At 40.6% G+C, this 17,200-nt stretch overlaps 1 protein-coding gene across 1 annotated transcript in view; it reads right to left on the bottom strand.

Moving 5' to 3' along the window:
- Icos (inducible T cell costimulator) overlaps window positions 1–17,200 on the bottom strand; it is a 34,111-nt gene that overhangs the window by 2,764 nt on the left and 14,147 nt on the right. The window contains exon 3 of the mRNA XM_032899558.1: window positions 15,679–15,817. Within this exon, the coding sequence (XP_032755449.1) occupies window positions 15,679–15,736 (58 nt within the window). The 5' untranslated portion in view covers window positions 15,737–15,817. The remainder of the gene's footprint in view (window positions 1–15,678; window positions 15,818–17,200) is intronic.

Genomic DNA, 17,200 nt, shown 5'->3' with positions numbered 1-17,200 from the left:
ACTAGGGCCAGGTGGTAAACAGATAAACAAGTGTGGATTTGCCATAATTTAGACTGGGAACAAAGTGCTGTCTGGGGAAATGTGGTAGGACTGGGCAGTGCGTTGTAATATTCACAGGAGGGTCAGAGAATACCTTTGAAGAAGTAAGTTTTAAAACTGAAACCAAGGCATGAATCTCTTTTAACTGAACAAGGAAAGACTTGCAGGAAGATATTACAGAAAATAAAAGCATTTAAAAGTATATGACTTTACTGGAGCTAAAATTGAATGATTGTATATAAATAGCGCTTCATCCTCCAACTGAAAAGGAAAGAAACGGATCAATTATGTTCAGACAGTAATGTGTCTTTCATGTACCCCATTCACCAAGAACAAAATCGGCCCAATCATCAAGGTGAGGTCCTAGGTTTTCGCTTACTTTTCCACTTTTTAAGACTACTAGAGCCATCGAATCACTAGTTTTGTGAGCTACATGGAGATCACAGGAGGAAGGCACTGAAATGGTTTTAACCTATTTGTAGATTGTGAACTACTGGCCTATAGGTTCAAACTGTTCAGTGTATTTCATCTTTAAATGACATGTCATTTTTAATGAAAAATTTTATGCTAAGATTGTTTGGAAACATTATGAGAGTGGTGGCTTTTACTTAAGTTGTGAAATCTCTCCTTTTTTCCTTAAAAATGTCAAGCAATATAAATAATTTAAAGAAAAAATAGCCATCCCTAGTAAAACAAAATATTTCTGTACTTTTGATTTTGACTTTTTAGTGGCATAATTTTGCATAGCAAACACATTATCTTGTGCTCTGCTATCGTTCTGATCGTTTTTTATGACTGTATCCTGAGCCATCAGTGTTCGTTTCCCATGATTTATTAAAATTAGCACTAGAGTGGTACCAGGACTGTTCTCAGCACTTTGCTTTCATGTAAACACTATGGCATTTGCCCAAATGCATCTTACCATATTATTTCCTTAAGGAAAGTCTCCAGGTTACATTAAGATCAGCATCATTATACTTGGTGCCTTAACATCTTTTAAGCTTCATCAGAAATGCTTACGAATTTATTTATCCATTTATATATTTATTTTAACCTTAGTGCATTCCTCTCATATTTCTAGGAAATATTCTCAAATTAGAGTTTTGGCTATCAAAGGATAAATACAAGTGTTCCAACTTCTATTTACATCAACCAATATACCTTATTCAACCACAAAACAACAGGAAAGAGTAAACAAAATGCCTAAAAGTAGTATTTTGGGGATTAAATAATTGACCTAGAAAATGCAGCTTTAAGTGACCAGGATGAGAACAGGACTTTTGCAGGCAATTTTGCTCTGAAAATATTTCTTTTTCTTCTTCTCTTCTCCTCCTCCTCCTCTTCCTCTTCCTCTTCCTCCTCCTCCTCCTCCCCTCCCTCCTCCTCTTCCTATTCCTCTTCCCCTCCTCCTCCTTCCCCCTCTTCCCCCTCCTCCTCCTCTTCCCCTCCTCCTCCTCCTCCTCCTCCTCCTCCTCCTCCTCCTCCTCCTCCTTTCTTCTTCTTCCTTTATGTCCCACAGTGGACAAAAGCAAGGAAGCCGGGGGTTGTTTACTTCAGTAAGCTGCTTTCCTAAGAATGCTGGAAGGATCCTTGGACTAAAAAGAAACCTGAGTAAACTGACCCTTGTGTTGGGTATAGTCCAGAAAAGTCTTGATAAGGGGTTTTAGTCACAGCCATCTTGGACTGCCGTTACTCTAGACTATAAAAGTAAAAAGCAAGCCAGGTAGTAAAGATGTAGAGTTGATTTTACAAATAGTGTTTTAAAATACCATGACAAGTACAGTAAAAAGAAAAAGAAAAGAATGGAGCATGGGGCAAAAGGTAACAACAGAAATATCAGATCAGACAAGCATACATCAGCTTCGTGTGCCTTTGAATTATCAGATGCCCCAAAATGAAACTGCTGTGCTCCTTATGTTTCAGAAATGAAAGGCACGCTAACAATCCTATCATCAGGGTAAAGGAAAAAATGTCAACTAATTTGAAAAAGAAATAAAACAGGCCAAAAAAAAAGTGCACTTACTAAAATGCAGTGAGTTTAAAAAGTATATGAGGCAAGGCTAGAAAGAGAACCGATTAACTAAAAGACTTGATTAGCTAAAAGCCAGGTTTAAAAATAAATGCAGAATTCAGGTACAATGCAGAGTCAAGAATCTCAACCAATCATAAATAAATATTTTTTTAAAAAATACAACACTAGACATCCGACCATCTGGGGTGTCTAAAATTGGCGGCACTACCTTCCAAACAAGGCAAGTACAGGACACAGCAGTGATGTCTTCATATCAGCTGGACAGGGAACACATGAGGCAGGAGGATTAAAAATCACATGTGTACCAAAAGAAGCCTCCTGGTTACCCAGAGCACACTAGAAAAATAGTGAATGCACACACACTGTGATTTATTGCATCACCCCCGAGAGCAGAGGCGCAACAAACACCTGAATGGATGCTACAAAAACTACCTGTAATGCTCCTGCCTGAAGAGGGGAAGAGAGTTTGCATCAGGAAAGAACATAGAAAGCAGAAAGGTGTCTGTGTGCTAGCAACGCTTTATCCTTGGCTTGCGGTAATTGTGGGGGTGAGGTAGCCCGAGCGATGGTTATTCACTCTACGTGTTCATTTATTATTTATTCGCGCCTCTGTATGGGAGTGAAAACGTCTAGAAACATGCAGAAGGAAAATAAAGCTGCTTTCACTTCTTTTCATAGAGGGAAAGGTGCAAGTTAAAAGCAAGGGGTGAGATCAGACCACAGGTGCTGCTGCACTGGCTTCCAACAAAGGGGCGGGGCGCTGCCTGAGGACTTTCGCCAGTGAGCGCCAAGTTGCACTCCTGCTCTGTTGAAGCCTAAGCCTCTACTATTAGCTGCAGAAGATAAGATCAGCGGACAGCCTCTCAGTTCCTTTAGCATTGTTCGGAGAAAATTTCCCAGAGACTTTAGAATGGCAGCAAGCAAACCACAAAGAGATTCTGGGTCAACACTGTGTAGCCGCCGTATACAGGCATCACATAAAAAAAGTGTTGTGTGTCAGCAGCTTCCCCTTCTTTGCCTACTCTGTGACCCTCAAGCCAGCACAAGGTGAAAAGTGGAACTGCTGTGTAGTGCTGCCCAGGGAACTGAAGAACAAATTCTGGTTCTGTCCCGTGCCTGGCATGTGGGTCTCTACCTAGAGTACCCCTGTGGACTTCTCTCTTGCCATCTGTGAAATAAGTGGAAGCAGTATCTTTAGAGAGTTATTTCCGCAGAGATGGCTCCGTGGGTAAACGGCTTAGTGCACAAGCATGAAGGCTTGAGTCTGGACACTAATAGCCTGGCATGGCTGTGTGCATTGGTAACCCTGGTGCTGAAGGACAGAAAACAGGCAGAGCCTAGGGACTTGCTGGGCAAATACAAAGGAAAATGGTGATCTCGGGTTCAAGGAGAGACCCTGTCTCAAACCCAAGGTCAAAAGTGACTAAGGAAGTCGTCTGACATTGACTTCTGGTCTCCACATATGCATCCACACATGTGTACTTAAGCACCTCTGTGCACACGACTACATGCACATGCACATGCACATGCACATGCACACAGAGGTTCTTTCCGACAGTTACTTTCTGTGGATTTAGGATCAGAACACATCTAGAAGAGATCACAGAGACACAACTTCACTGTCAGGTGAATTCCCTTCAAAGACCTCATGCTTCCCATGATCTTCTTTTTTAAAAACAAAATAAGGTTGAAGATCACTGTCTTTTGTAAATATGTTTAGCCTTACTTTTTACCCCTGCCATTAAGCTATAGTGTGCTCTATTGTCTAACTGTATTCGTAAGGTCAAGGTTGTAAATTCTCTTGCTAAATTTTTATATATTCAATTTCCTAGACAGAAGGAAAAAACCCTTCTTGCTCCTTCTGGTCTACAAAAGGTTTTTCTCTTCTCTAAGCTTATCTTAAAGACTATTCATGTTGCTAACAAATCTGTCTCTTTTATAAACTTATAAACTACAGGAAACCCACTCAGATGTTCCTCTCGTGGACCAAATAGACTCCATACAGGTAAGTGTACCTGCCAGTGAATAGCCTAAGTTCCCACTTGTTATCAATTTCTGAGAGTGGGATTCCTCTCTTGTGTCCTGGGACTGAGACTCCCCTCTCCCCAACCACCAAGACCTAAGGGTTTCAAGTGTATTTTCAAATATGCACTTAAACTTCCAAATGTACACCTAAGGGAAAAAATTTTCTCCCAAACATACTTAACCTTATTCTCTACGTGTGTGTGTGTGTGTGTCACCATCTTGTCAAGTCCAGGCATTTACTGCATCGAGGACAGCTCCAGAGAGGCAATCCCCAGACGCTCCAATTTTCTCTCACAGACACAGATGCTTCTGCTGGACCTGTTCCTTCCTATCTAGCCACAGATGGTTCCAAGGACCCTGGACAGCAAGGACACTGGACAGCAAGGACACAGCCAACTCTCCTAAGACTGGACCAACATCCCCATACCCATTTTCCTAGGTTCCCCAGAGACACATCATTCCAAAGTCAGCAAGCAATAGATCATGACAACCCTATTCCTGATCCACCATAACCCCTTTCTAATGTTTTTCTTTTTTGTAACTAAACTTAAAAAAAAACCATAAAAGGGAATGTTGGCATTTTGTCTAGGCTCTACCCCACAGTTACCTGGCAACAGTCAGATGTGCCTGACTCACTCTAAAGGGCTGTTTGTCTCTCTCTCTCTCTCTCTCTCTCTCTCTCTCTCTCTCTCTCTCTCTCTCTCTCTGTCCTCTCTCTCTCTCTCTCTCTCCTCTCTCTCTCTCTCTCTTCTCCTCTCCACTCTCCCTCCCCCCTCTCTCTCTCTCTCTCTCTCTCTCTCTCCTCCCCCCTCTCCACGTGCTCATGGCCGGCCTCTACTCCTCTACTCTTTCTGCCTTTCTCTGTCTCTACCACCCTCAACTCCTTTCCCCATGCATGCCCTGAATAAACTTTATTCTATATTATACATTCCTGTGGCTGGTCCCTCAGGGGGAAGGGATGCCTCAGCAGGGTCCCACAGAGGCATCCCCTTTCCCCACACCTGGCTGCACCTCCACCAAACATATTCCTTCTCTTCTTATATTTTTATAAAACACAACACCAAGGAGTCTGGGAAATGCTAAAGTGAGTGAAATGATCTTTCTTGCCTACAGAAGGATATGGGGTGGCTAGGAAGGGTTCAGTTTTTCTTATATGCAGAACCAAGGGTATTAAAATCAACTGCAGCCTCCAGAGTGTCATCTCTCAGGCACTCATGAATATTCATTTCAATGATCATTCTTAGCTTGAACACGTCCAGGCTCACCTCCGTTATTGAATGTGGTAATCAGAAAGAAGGCTGACTCATGTTCCCACATTCCCTATGTTTAAGTTTTAAGCTTTCAGTCTGGAAAAAAAAAAGTTTGGCAACTGTAAACCTGCAATTTGAATGTTTGCCACCACAGTAGTTAAATATTTAATTCAAAATTACTTTGTACCTATAGGACAGATGTGCTACATATCAAATCACAAACTCTTCTTAGCCTTTAGGCTGAATTTGGCACATCGAGAGAGAGCAGTGTACTAAGACTGGGGGGCTGCCATGTAAGTATGAGACATGAGTTCAGATCCCCGGTTATCCATAAACAGAGGTAAATATGCCAGCCTGCATGTATAACCCCAGCACTGCGAGTGGGTGGGGAGAAAGTCTTGGAATTCATTGACAACCAATATAGCCAAATACAGCTAATCTAGTAAATCAATGAGCTCCAGGGTCAGTGAGAGCTGCTGTCTCAAGAAAAGGTAAAGATCACTAGAGAAAAGCACCAGTCATTAATCTCTAGCCTTGACATGCATACAGGTATGCACATATGCACAGGCTTCAAGACACACACACACAAACACACACACACACACACACACACACACACACACACACACACACACACACACTGAGGAAGACAGACAGAAAAATTGGTAAACATGAAACTCCTGTAAATACCTACCAAAAGGTTTGCTAGCCTAATTGATAGGTGTTTGTTTGTTTGTCTGTCTGTCTGTTTGTTTATTTAGTTGGTCGGTCGGTTCCCTTTTCATGATAACTAAGTGCCAGACAGGTTTAATTCTGATTCTTTAACTCTCTTGAAGTGTGTGATAGTTTAAGTTGTCCACTTTGTGGACAGGCCAAGAGGTCCCAGAACAGGCATTCTGCCAACTCACCCAAATGTTTATAACCATCACTTATTAGTGATTTGTAACACAAGCACCAATGATGCACACTTCAACACTTAAGCTAAAAGTCCGAATAGTAATGGGCTCATTTATATCCTTGTGATGTCTTAACCTCTGAGTGCTGTGTAACACTTGTTTTGATAGCAATGCACATCTGCCCTCTATTGACACATCGAGATGCTATTCACCCCGGAGAACAGGAGGTAGGCATATGTTCTGAATCATTCAGAGTGTCTTAGAGGGTACATTCTTCTCACCAGGCTCCAAAGTGTCACCTGCTCTTGTGACTTTTATAATAGATTTTAAAATTGAGTGGATTTTATGATATAATACTACCAATAGACTACTTTCAAAAGTAAAATCAGAGCTTTTATATTATGGGACTTTTTAGATTTTCTCTCTTTTTTTTTCCCAAAGGTAAAAGCATTTGTGTCTCTTACTTTAGGGAAATACTTGAAATCCCTGGAGCCAGTATGATGATGCATCATGAAATTCCAACACTTAGGTGGCTGAAGCAGAAGGATTGCCTTAAGATCAAGGCCATCCTGGGCTACATCCTGCCCAGCCTTGACCTCAGAGTGAGACGAATCTCAAGAGTCAGAAAAAAAAGAAGCAGCTGAGCAGAGAAGAAGGAAGAGGAGGAAGAAAAGGAAGAGGAAGAAAAAGAAGAAAACCTCTTGAGAAAGGTCCCTCCCCAAAGAAAAAACTCATGAGAATTCAGAAGACTTTACTTGCAAATGGATTCCCTTGATATCCAAAGTATTTTATTTCTTAGTATCAGATAGTCCACCTAGGACCTACCCAGCTAGGACTCTATAAACAGTTGTATTAGCTCTGGTTGAAAAAAAGCTTTAAAGAAACATGTAGAGACCCCACACCATGCAGAGGATATAAAACAGACTTGCAATGTGATTTTATTCTTTTTAACTCAGACTTCTAACCACAAACCTCTACAAAGGCCCCAGACTGAGAGATAAGATCTCCTGAGTTTGCAATTATTGATAGTGCTTATTAAACATATTTTCCACAGTCAAACAATAATAAGCTTCGGTTGGCTCAGTACAGCACAAGGGTGTGAAACGAAAGATTTATCAGAGTTAAAATGGTGTATTAGAGACTTCTTACATTTGATCCTTTACTCATGAATTTTAGCATTGTATCTAAAATGTACTTTCTACCAGCCTTTCATCTTAATAATCGCCATTTCTTTTGATTCCATCAAGTAAAACCTTTAGAATTCTGACTAGTAGTCTCTTATGTGTGTACTGTGCCTATACTCATAATTCAAAAGCATCACCAAACCGAATACGAGTGAGTGGGTTCCACAGTAGGATGAGTGAGTGAAATAAACCCTATGCCATTTAGAGAAAGCAAACCAGAAATCTAAGGAAAACTGGAGACAAACCCCCCAAACCAAAACTCTCTCTCTCTCTCTCTCTCTCTCTCTCTCTCTCTCTCTCTCTCTCTCTCTCTCTCTCTCCTCCTCCTCCTCCCTCCTCTCTTTTCACACAGACACACACACACACACACACACACACACACACACACACACAATGATAGCTGCTTTTACTCTCCAAGGAACTCTGAAAGGGGGGGAAAAAAACCCTTGGTTTCTAAGAATGCATAATAAGAAAAATGAAAGTTCCATTTTCTTCTAGTTAAAAGTTATTTTCTTTGTGAAAATGGAAAACCCCAAAGGTGATATAAAACTTTGAATCAATATTCACAACATAATTAATTTGCAAATAAACTACTCTGTTAGTGATCTCACTGCCACTGGTTTGAAATTATCATAGGAAGGAAATCACATGAGATTAAGTGAAATCAGCTCTGGTCCACAGAGGGGAGGGGAGATCGGTGTTGCGATTCATGAATACAAATATTGCTTTCCACTTCCCAGTTACCATGCACATTGCTCTGGGCTCACACACAAGGACGTTTGTGGTGAACTCATTTACATTGATGCTTATCTCCAGCTTAGTCCTCCGGGCCAGTTTCCCATCCCTTTCGGCATCTCTCTCTGGATAAAGTCAGCACATCAAGTAGAGCGTGTCCAAGCTGAACGTGGTCACTCACTAACCCTTACCCTGTATCTTTAAAGAACCACTATCCAGGCCCAGGACATGCACAGCCTTCATCATTTCTTCTCCTCTCTGACGCTCCTCATCTAATCAGTCACAAAGATCAGTTGACTCTAACTCATAGAAACCTCTTGAACTTAGTCTTTCTTCTCTGTTCTCATTGCCAATTCAGACCTTATTTGTGTCTTTGTCCATCTGTAGAAGCATCTTCTTAGCTACCTATCCCCACTCCAACACACACACACACACACACACACACACAGAGAGAGAGAGAGAGAGAGAGAGAGAGAGAGAGAGAGAGAGAGAGTGAGTCTGTCTCTTTCCTCCATCTGCCTCTAAAATTGAGTTTCTATAAAACATTTTATTCCTCGGCTTGAAAGTCTTCATTAGTCCCCTGTTGCTTATAAGGTAAAAAGCCTATCTCCTTGGCATGACACCAAAGCCTCCATGATCCCACAAACCATCTGGTCCAGCCATACTGAAGTTGTGGGCCATTCCTTTCACAGTACTTCTGTTTCCACAAACCTCAAAGTTCAATCAGCCCTTTATCCCACTAGAAATACTCCTTCATTCTTTAAGAACTATTTTAAGTAGCAAGTCCTCCCTTTAGCCATTGCTGAGATACCCAAAGACTCCTAAGTCTATGCTCTCAACAACACTTTATTTAGCCAATATATTTCTAACATATATATTAGATCCTAATTATTCTTGTCTTGCTTCCTCATTTAATCATAAAGTCTACGAAGATAAGAACTGCATTGTTTCTGAGACCTGGAACACAGTGGGGACTCAATGGTGCTTTTAAAAATAAATGAAGATAAGGCCATGAAGGTTTAATAGGCCCTTAGCATGGACCAAGAAAACAAGACAAATGAAGAAAGGGGTCCTATTTGCTGGAAATTGGGGAGCATATACATTACAAAGCAAAGCCAAAGATTCAAACTGATTGATGCCCATCTGGTGTTTTGAATCCCAATCATCTTCAGGAGCTTCCATTGTATTAACTGTGTACAGGGTACATTGTTAAAGGATTATAAAAATATATCATTTGCTTTCAAATGCTAGCTTTTACATGGAACAGTCATTTCTTAATCTCTGTTTCACAGCGGAGGGAACTAAGTCTTGGGTTGTTATATTCAATAGCCTTTATCCAAGCTAATAAAGCCAGCAGTAAATATTAGAGCCATAAATTGAATCGATGTGACCTCAGAGTCTGCTTCCTGAATGGGCTTCCTGGTCTGATATCCTAGGCCAAATCCCTCACTTTACAGGCACTGAAGTAAAGGATCTGAAGAGATTTGCTATGGGAAAAGAAACATAAAGTTAAAGGTGGAAATTCCTTTTAGCATTTCCTTTTTCCTTTAAGGCGTACGTATTAGTTTGACAAATACTCAGTACTCGCATTGGTGGCATGCATGTGTTCAGTGACTGAAAGGCAATTATACACCAAAATAAATAAATAAACAAATAAAATTGTTTCTCAAGTATGCAGTTGCATGTGTGTAACACCTTCAGTTATATACATGTTTACTTATCAACCACTGTGTATGAAGCTGCCCTGTGTAGTTGAAAACAAATCTGGTTTCTTGATATCAGGGTCTGAATTTCTCGTGAAATTTGTCCAGTAATTTGCCCTCCTGTAAAAATGGATCTATAGGTATAAGAAGCTTCCATTGTAATTGAACAAGTACAAACAGACATTTCTATGGGATTTTTGCTTGAATCTTAGATGGTACAAAGTGATTTTGAGTGTAGTGAAGTAATTGCGTTGCTTCTGTTGCATGAATGGATTATCTAAGGACAGCATAAGCATTAGCTGTTTAAGTCTGATTTCTCAAGTGTAAAAGCAGTCCCCTCTAAAAATTCTTGAATTGCTCATGGGAAGTACTTTACCTGCAATAGCATGACTCAGAAAGAGTTGATTCATCAGTACCTGTGGTCAAGTGCACACAAATACTTGTGTCTATCTCTCTGCTTAGTCATGACCTGTGTCTTCTCCACTTTTCCTTGAGCAAAGCAGTCATGGCATCACAGTACCATGCACAGCCCTCAGAGGTTACCAGCCCCAAGCTCCCACTCTCTATTTAAGTTTGCACACCAATGTTTATTCTACAGATAAAACTGGTGAAAACAAACCATGGCTTGACCAACAGCTTTAACTTATATTTCATGATCTGCACATACGTATATTCTACTTTTCAAAACATAATTTTGAATTCTTATAAAATGTCAATATTTCCTTCTTCCAGAATGACTGAAAACTACCACTGAACAGACTGCTTATTAGAAGAGTAACTCATTTATTAGAAGATTAAGAAACAGGTCACCACTTATGTAGAAAATAGAAGTGATTTTAATTTTTTAAATTGGAAAACCCAGTAATTCATTTGACATCTCAAACAGAATGACCAAATGATCTTAGAAGAGTAAGGTAGCATAAGTGATAATATTCATTCAATTTATTACATATGCTGGTGTGAACATTTTAGTCAAGTAACATGTATATAGATGGTGTTGTGAACAAAGCTAAGAAGAAAGTTGGATTTTTTTCTGTGTGCCTACAGATTATTGGTAAGGTACTAGTAACTTTAAAAACCTAATGATCTAATAGATCTGAAGAAGCTGTAGTTAGTAAGCACAAAAATGAAAGGTCTTTTGTTCACTCTGGTGAGAAAAATTTCACATGAGAGTAATAGAAACTTCTAGAAAGAGGGGGAGACAGAGGAAAATGTGATCAAGCAAACACTAGAGGAAGAAAAAGATACTGGAAATAAGGAATAAAGTTTGAGTTCACAAATTGAGGAGTATCTGGTCACAGACAAAATTCATGAAAATACCTGAGAAAGAGGGCAACATGAGCATGAACTTCTTGAATTTCAAAGGTAAAATGAGTGGCTTTTGAGATCACAAAATTCTACAAGTAGGGCAGTTTTTCAGCTTGTCTGCATATAGGAAGCCCTAAGTTCAGTCTCCAGCTCCATAGACCTGTGATGGCCCATACCTATAATCCCAGTACTTGGGAGGTGTAGAAGGAGAATCCAAAGTTCAAAGCCAGTGTAGGCTACATGAGACCTTGTCTAAAAATTGTTTTTCACTAAATACTAGAAGGACTTTTATTAGATTAAAACGTAAGACTCAGACTAACACGAAATACTTTATCTACAATCCAGAAGGCCGCAAAGCATAGATGAAAATCTCCAGGGAGAGCAGACTACAGACTAGAACTCCTAGTCACAGGAAAAGTACCTGTGGCACTGGTAAGTTTAGGCTATAAAGGTTTCCATCTAATGTTTAGGGGAGAAAGACATCATCCCCTGTGCTCAGACTAATGGAAAGGCTCTAAACACTGGTCAGAACAGGGGTCACAAGACAGGAGCAACATCCACACTGATGCTGTCTCTGAAGTCCAGTTTGGGATAGAAGGACAAAGAAAGGATTAGAGGGACAGGAAAGGAACGCTCTCAGGAGGGAACACAGAATGACCTGACTTGACACTATTTCAACTAAACTCATGCATGGACCAATGATGGAGTCAGTGGAAGAGTGGGGGAGAGAAGGTCACTTCAAGGTTGTTATGCCAGTGTGGTAAGTAGGGGTTAAGCATTACAGACAAGGGCATAACAATGCTTATTTCTATTAAAAAAAATGAGTAAACAGGACTGGATGTTCAGCTCAGTTATAGAACACTTGCTTAGCAGGCATAAGGTCCTGGGATCAATTCCCAGTGATCAATAAATTTAACTAATTATATAATTATCATCCTCTGAACATAATGACTTGATAGATTAAGGAGTGTTATTAGGGCTTGGAGAGATGATTTGGTTACTAAGAGCACTTGTTGCTCTTCTGGAGGATCTGAGTTCAAATCTCAGCACCCTCATTACCATAGCTATTTCTAACCTCAGTTCCAAAAGTCTGATACCCTCTTCTGGCCTCCATGGGTACCAGGCATGACTGTGGTGCACAGACATAAGTACAGACAAAACATCCAATTGAATAAAATAAAAATGATCTTTTTAAAAAAGGTATCATCAACCTTTCATATTCACTGGACACAACAAAGAATATTAAAAGGAAATGTCACTATCCCAACAAAACATAGAGAAAAACAAGGTGATTAAGTAACTCAGGAAAATAAGGTAAATACATACACTCTTGGAGGCATAAAATCAAGGTTTATCATGTTGAGAATGACTTAAATTCATCTATCCAGAGAAAGGGTTAGCAATATACAGTTTTTCAATGCAGCATAAATTCTAGAAATAGGTGCTCAAAGGGAGGAACCCAGAGGTCAATTCATCTCCCCAGACCTCATTGAGCTCTGTGGGGAGGATTTGGTGATAAGAACACTAACGGGCGGACTGGAGAGATGGCCCAGCGATTAAGAGCACTGACTGCTCTTCCAGAGGTCACGAGTTCAATTCCCAGCAACCACACGGTGGCTCAGAACCATCTGTAACAAATTCTAGTGTATCTGAAGACAACTACAGTGTACTCATAGACACTAAATAAATAAAATAGTTTTATAAAAAGAACCTTGAAGGGCTGTTTCTCTGGAGATGGTGGGATTCTAGAATGACTGCTCTGTCACTGTCAGAGACAGAGGGTCAGAGGTTTACCCTCCTGGATTCCTAAGAAAATATCCTAAGACATGCATTTACTGTCAATCATTGCCACTGGCTGCATTCTCTACACTGCTTTCAAAGTAGCCTTCCTAAAGCCAGAATTTAGCAGGCCACCCATACCACCTCCATTGCCTAGGAAGGTTGTCTTCTCTTATACCTTCTTTCTGCAGACTCTTCTGTAAAAAAGAGCCTTCTGTCATTCCAGAATCATTAAAACAATAAGATTTTGTTAAATTTTACATTGAGACCCATTGAAGACTGGGAATATTCAAGACTCTCAACCTTCTTAATTCAGCAACTAAATAACATTGGTCAGAACCCATCCCCTCCCCCCCTTTGAGATTTGTGTTGTTCACAAATCTTCAATGGAGCTGGGCACACTTGGCTTCTAATGATGGTTCTACCACTAGGTATTGTGTGACAGATCACTTAGCCTTTCTTGGTTTATGGATCTTTCTCAGCACTGCCTGAGGGTGAGACTCCCTGTGTCATTGTAGCATAAGAAAGCCAAGAATTGGAAGCATTAAAAGCATTATGGCTACTCAGGAGTGCTTAGTTCCCTGAGTTTGGCTCTGTGTTTATAGCTGTGAGACAAGGAGTTCCTAGGTATATGCAATCTGGGGCGACTTAAATATGATGATCATTGGTGTGTTTCTTCCCACTGCTCAGCTGCTCATGCTTCCATTTTGATACCTGTCATTGAAAAATGGCATTCTACACAATACAGTTTTCCATGTCATGAGACTAACATTGGTTTTATTCATTTAGGATCTCAGGTGACTATTCCAGAAGATTATATTGATCAGCTAATTTTGGCAACTTGTGACAATCTTATGGCTGGATCCATCCCTCTACAAAAATGGTACCACTTTTTCTTTTCTTTTTTTTTTTACCACTTTTTCATACAAGTCTTTTGAGTACAGCACCATCACCATTACTACCCAAATGTGTTTGGGATACAGAAAACTTTTGAGGCATTATAAGCCAACCATTCAATGACTTGTACACATACTCTTGGAAGAAAATCCAAACTCTTTAGCTGGCCATGTAGGCTGAGAAGCCTGACCACTGACTTCTTTCTCAGCCTCATCTGCCATCATGCCCAGCTTCCCTTCCCCCCTGTGCTCAGCCACATCAGCCCTGGTCCATCCCTCTGACTTTCTGTGACACCTACAGATCCCTTGTACTGACTTTTCATAGAATTCTCTTTCTTACCTTGACACTGCTCTTCCCACCGATACCTACTTGTCCTTCGAATTTCAATTCAAGTGCCATTTCCACAGAACAGTCTGCATGACTCCAGCGACCCACACAGCCTCTCTGTCTGACCTGGATCCTTGGTACACTCTCTTGCCATCAGTCCGTAGGATTCTTTGATTCATCTCTCTTTCACTAGGGCCCAGCTAGTCTCAGCAGAGTGGGCCTGCCTGGTCTTGCTCACCACTGTCCATACAATAGCCAGCCCAACATCTCCTGCATGGTAAGTGTCCAGTGATGTGCGAATGAATGGATGAGTGGATGAGTAAATGAGTGGATTTCCCTGCCATGGCTAGTCTTGTTTCATAGATTCTGCTAAGGCCTACATAGCTGAGGACACGTCTGTCCCAGAGCTGTTCTTGGTACTTATTCCAGGTAATTAGAGAGGACCCTCTTTGCATTTTCTTCATCCTTCTTAAGAACATTTGAGTACCTTTGAAACAGCACAATATCAAATGTTGAGTAAATTCAATTTTAGGTTTGACTTCTTTTTTGAATAGAAAAGTAACAGTTCTAGAAAAGTGCATTTCCAGATGGGCTTATACTACGGAATATTTTGCTTTCACTTCTCCTACTAAAGGCATTTCCCATCACTTAATGTTTCACTTCACTTATCCCAATTTCAAGAACAATAGGTCAATGTACGTAATGTAATAAGAACCAATAAAAGACCATGTGTAATTACTTAGAATGCACATGGCCCTCTTTCAACTGCTTGTGTAGATTCTGATCAATGTCACCCATGAAAAAGAGTCAAAGAGTCCAGAATGTTTAAGGTCTAGAGGGGCTAGTGAATGTTGTCAGTCATCCACTCCCCCTTTTTAAATGTCATGATGACCTTCATACCTAGTGTCCTTATAGGATCAGCCAGGTTGGTCTGGTTTTGTCTTGAAAAATAAAACAAATAAAAATAAAACAATCAATAAGAAAAAACAAAACAATACAACAACAACAACAACAACAATCAACAGCCATATGATGGATGCATTTCAGACACAGGACCATCCAGGTAAGATTAAAGTCAACATTTTCCTTTTGGAAATTTTCCATCCACTTTACTCTCTACTGTAGAAGGATTTCTGGGGTTATTCAATTTCTATTCTGTTGACACAAATCACCTTGCCTTTCATCTTTCTCTAAAAACAGTGAGCTGCTCTCCTACTTTATACACTGACAGGTAACTTTAAGCATGTGATTTAAAATTTTAATGGTCTGTTGAAACATATTTTTTCATGTTAAAACACAGTATCAAAAGAAACAATGCCATCTATGCTGACGGAGCGTGATGCCCTGAACCATGAGCTGCAGAGTTTCTGAAACTGTCTGCACTTTTAAAAATAAAATAAAATAAAATGAAAACATATTCCATTTGTACTTAGTTTTTATATTTTGGATTTTTCTTAACGTTCTCTTGAAGTACAACTCAGTAACTACGGATAGGCTACTCACCTGTTAAAAGTTTGATTAGGAAGCAGACGACAAAGACGCACGAGAAGTAGGGCTTCATGTCTGCCAGGAACAGCTGCACTCTTCCCCTCCAGTGCTCAAAAGTGGCAGTGAAATCATGTTCTCAGTTGTTTTCTGTTTTCTGGAGAGGAAGTGGGTTTGTGGAGGTTGGTGCGGTGTCACATTTACCGTCCACCTTTTCACGGAGAGCTAACACAGCGCCTCCTGTGTGCCAAGCGCCCATTGCTACATGAATGGATGGATGCGTGAGTGGGTGAATGAATGAATGAAAAGATGGCTGGATGTGTAAATAAATGAATGAATGGATGCATGAATGAGTGAATGAATGGATGGATGCATGCATGCGTGGCTGTGGTTGTGCAAGCCTGTAACTGCAGAACACCACAGGAGGACAGACAGGTGGATCTCCAAAGCTCACTTGTCAGTCAGATTAAGCAAAATGGTGAGTATCAGGTTCCATGAGAGACCCTGTCTCAAGCAGCAGCAGGAAGAATGATAGAGGAAGATACCCAGTGTCCTCTTCGGGCCTCTGAATATACCATATTATGAATATAGTTAATATTATACTTAAATTGTTTCACTTGGACTTTTTCTGTATATATATATATATATTTATATTATTTATATATATTTATATTATATTATATTATATTATGCATGTTAAGTTATGTATTGATATTAACCACTTTGTTATTGGGGGTCATTATTTTCCTCGTCTCACAAATATAGGGAAATGAGGCACAGAAACGTAAAGAGCCCGGCCTGGTCCAAGCCCTATAGTAAGTGTCTGTGTTGTCATTTGAAGATCTAGCTCTTAACCAAGTAGAGAGAGCCATTCCTGCCAAGGCCTGTCACTGAGATGTAGCTGAGGTGTTGTGTGATTGCCTCATTTTTAGCCTGTCCTCACTGTGGCATGTGTAAGCGACTTACACTCTTCAGTGTGTGTCCTTTTCCCCTTACTTACACAGAAAGCTACCTCCTACCTCACAAGTATGATGCTCTCATGAACACCAAGGTATCCCAGTTCTAGAGCCCAGACCCAGTTCAGAAGAAAGGCTGGAGGCCACACCAAGATGATGAGCATTCTCCCAGCACCTGAACTATTTCTTTTTTTTTTTAATTGGATATTTTTTATTTACATTTCAAATGTTATTCCCTTTCCTAGTTTCCTGTCCATAAGCCCCCTATCCCATTCCCCCTCCCCTTCTTCTATAAGAGTATTTCCCCTCTCCAACCACCCCTTCCTGCCACCCTGTCCTGACATTCCCCTACACTGGGGATCCAGCCTTGGCAGAACCAAGGGCTTCTCCTCTCATTGGTGCCCAACAAGGCCATCCTCTGCTACATATGCAGCTGGAAGCATGGGTCTGTCCATGTGTACTCTTTGGATGGTGGTTTAGCTCCCTGGGAGCTCTGATTGGTTGGTATTGTTGTTCTTATGAGGCTGCAAACCCCTTCAGCTCCTTCAATCCTTTCTCTAACTCCTCCAACAGAAACCCCATTC

This window comes from Rattus rattus, chromosome 4 (genome assembly GCF_011064425.1).
Source record: "Rattus rattus isolate New Zealand chromosome 4, Rrattus_CSIRO_v1, whole genome shotgun sequence".
Classification (NCBI taxonomy): Eukaryota; Metazoa; Chordata; class Mammalia; order Rodentia; family Muridae; genus Rattus; species Rattus rattus.
The sequence above is the reverse complement of the archived record's forward strand: the minus strand, read 5'-3'. Positions and strand labels throughout refer to the sequence as shown.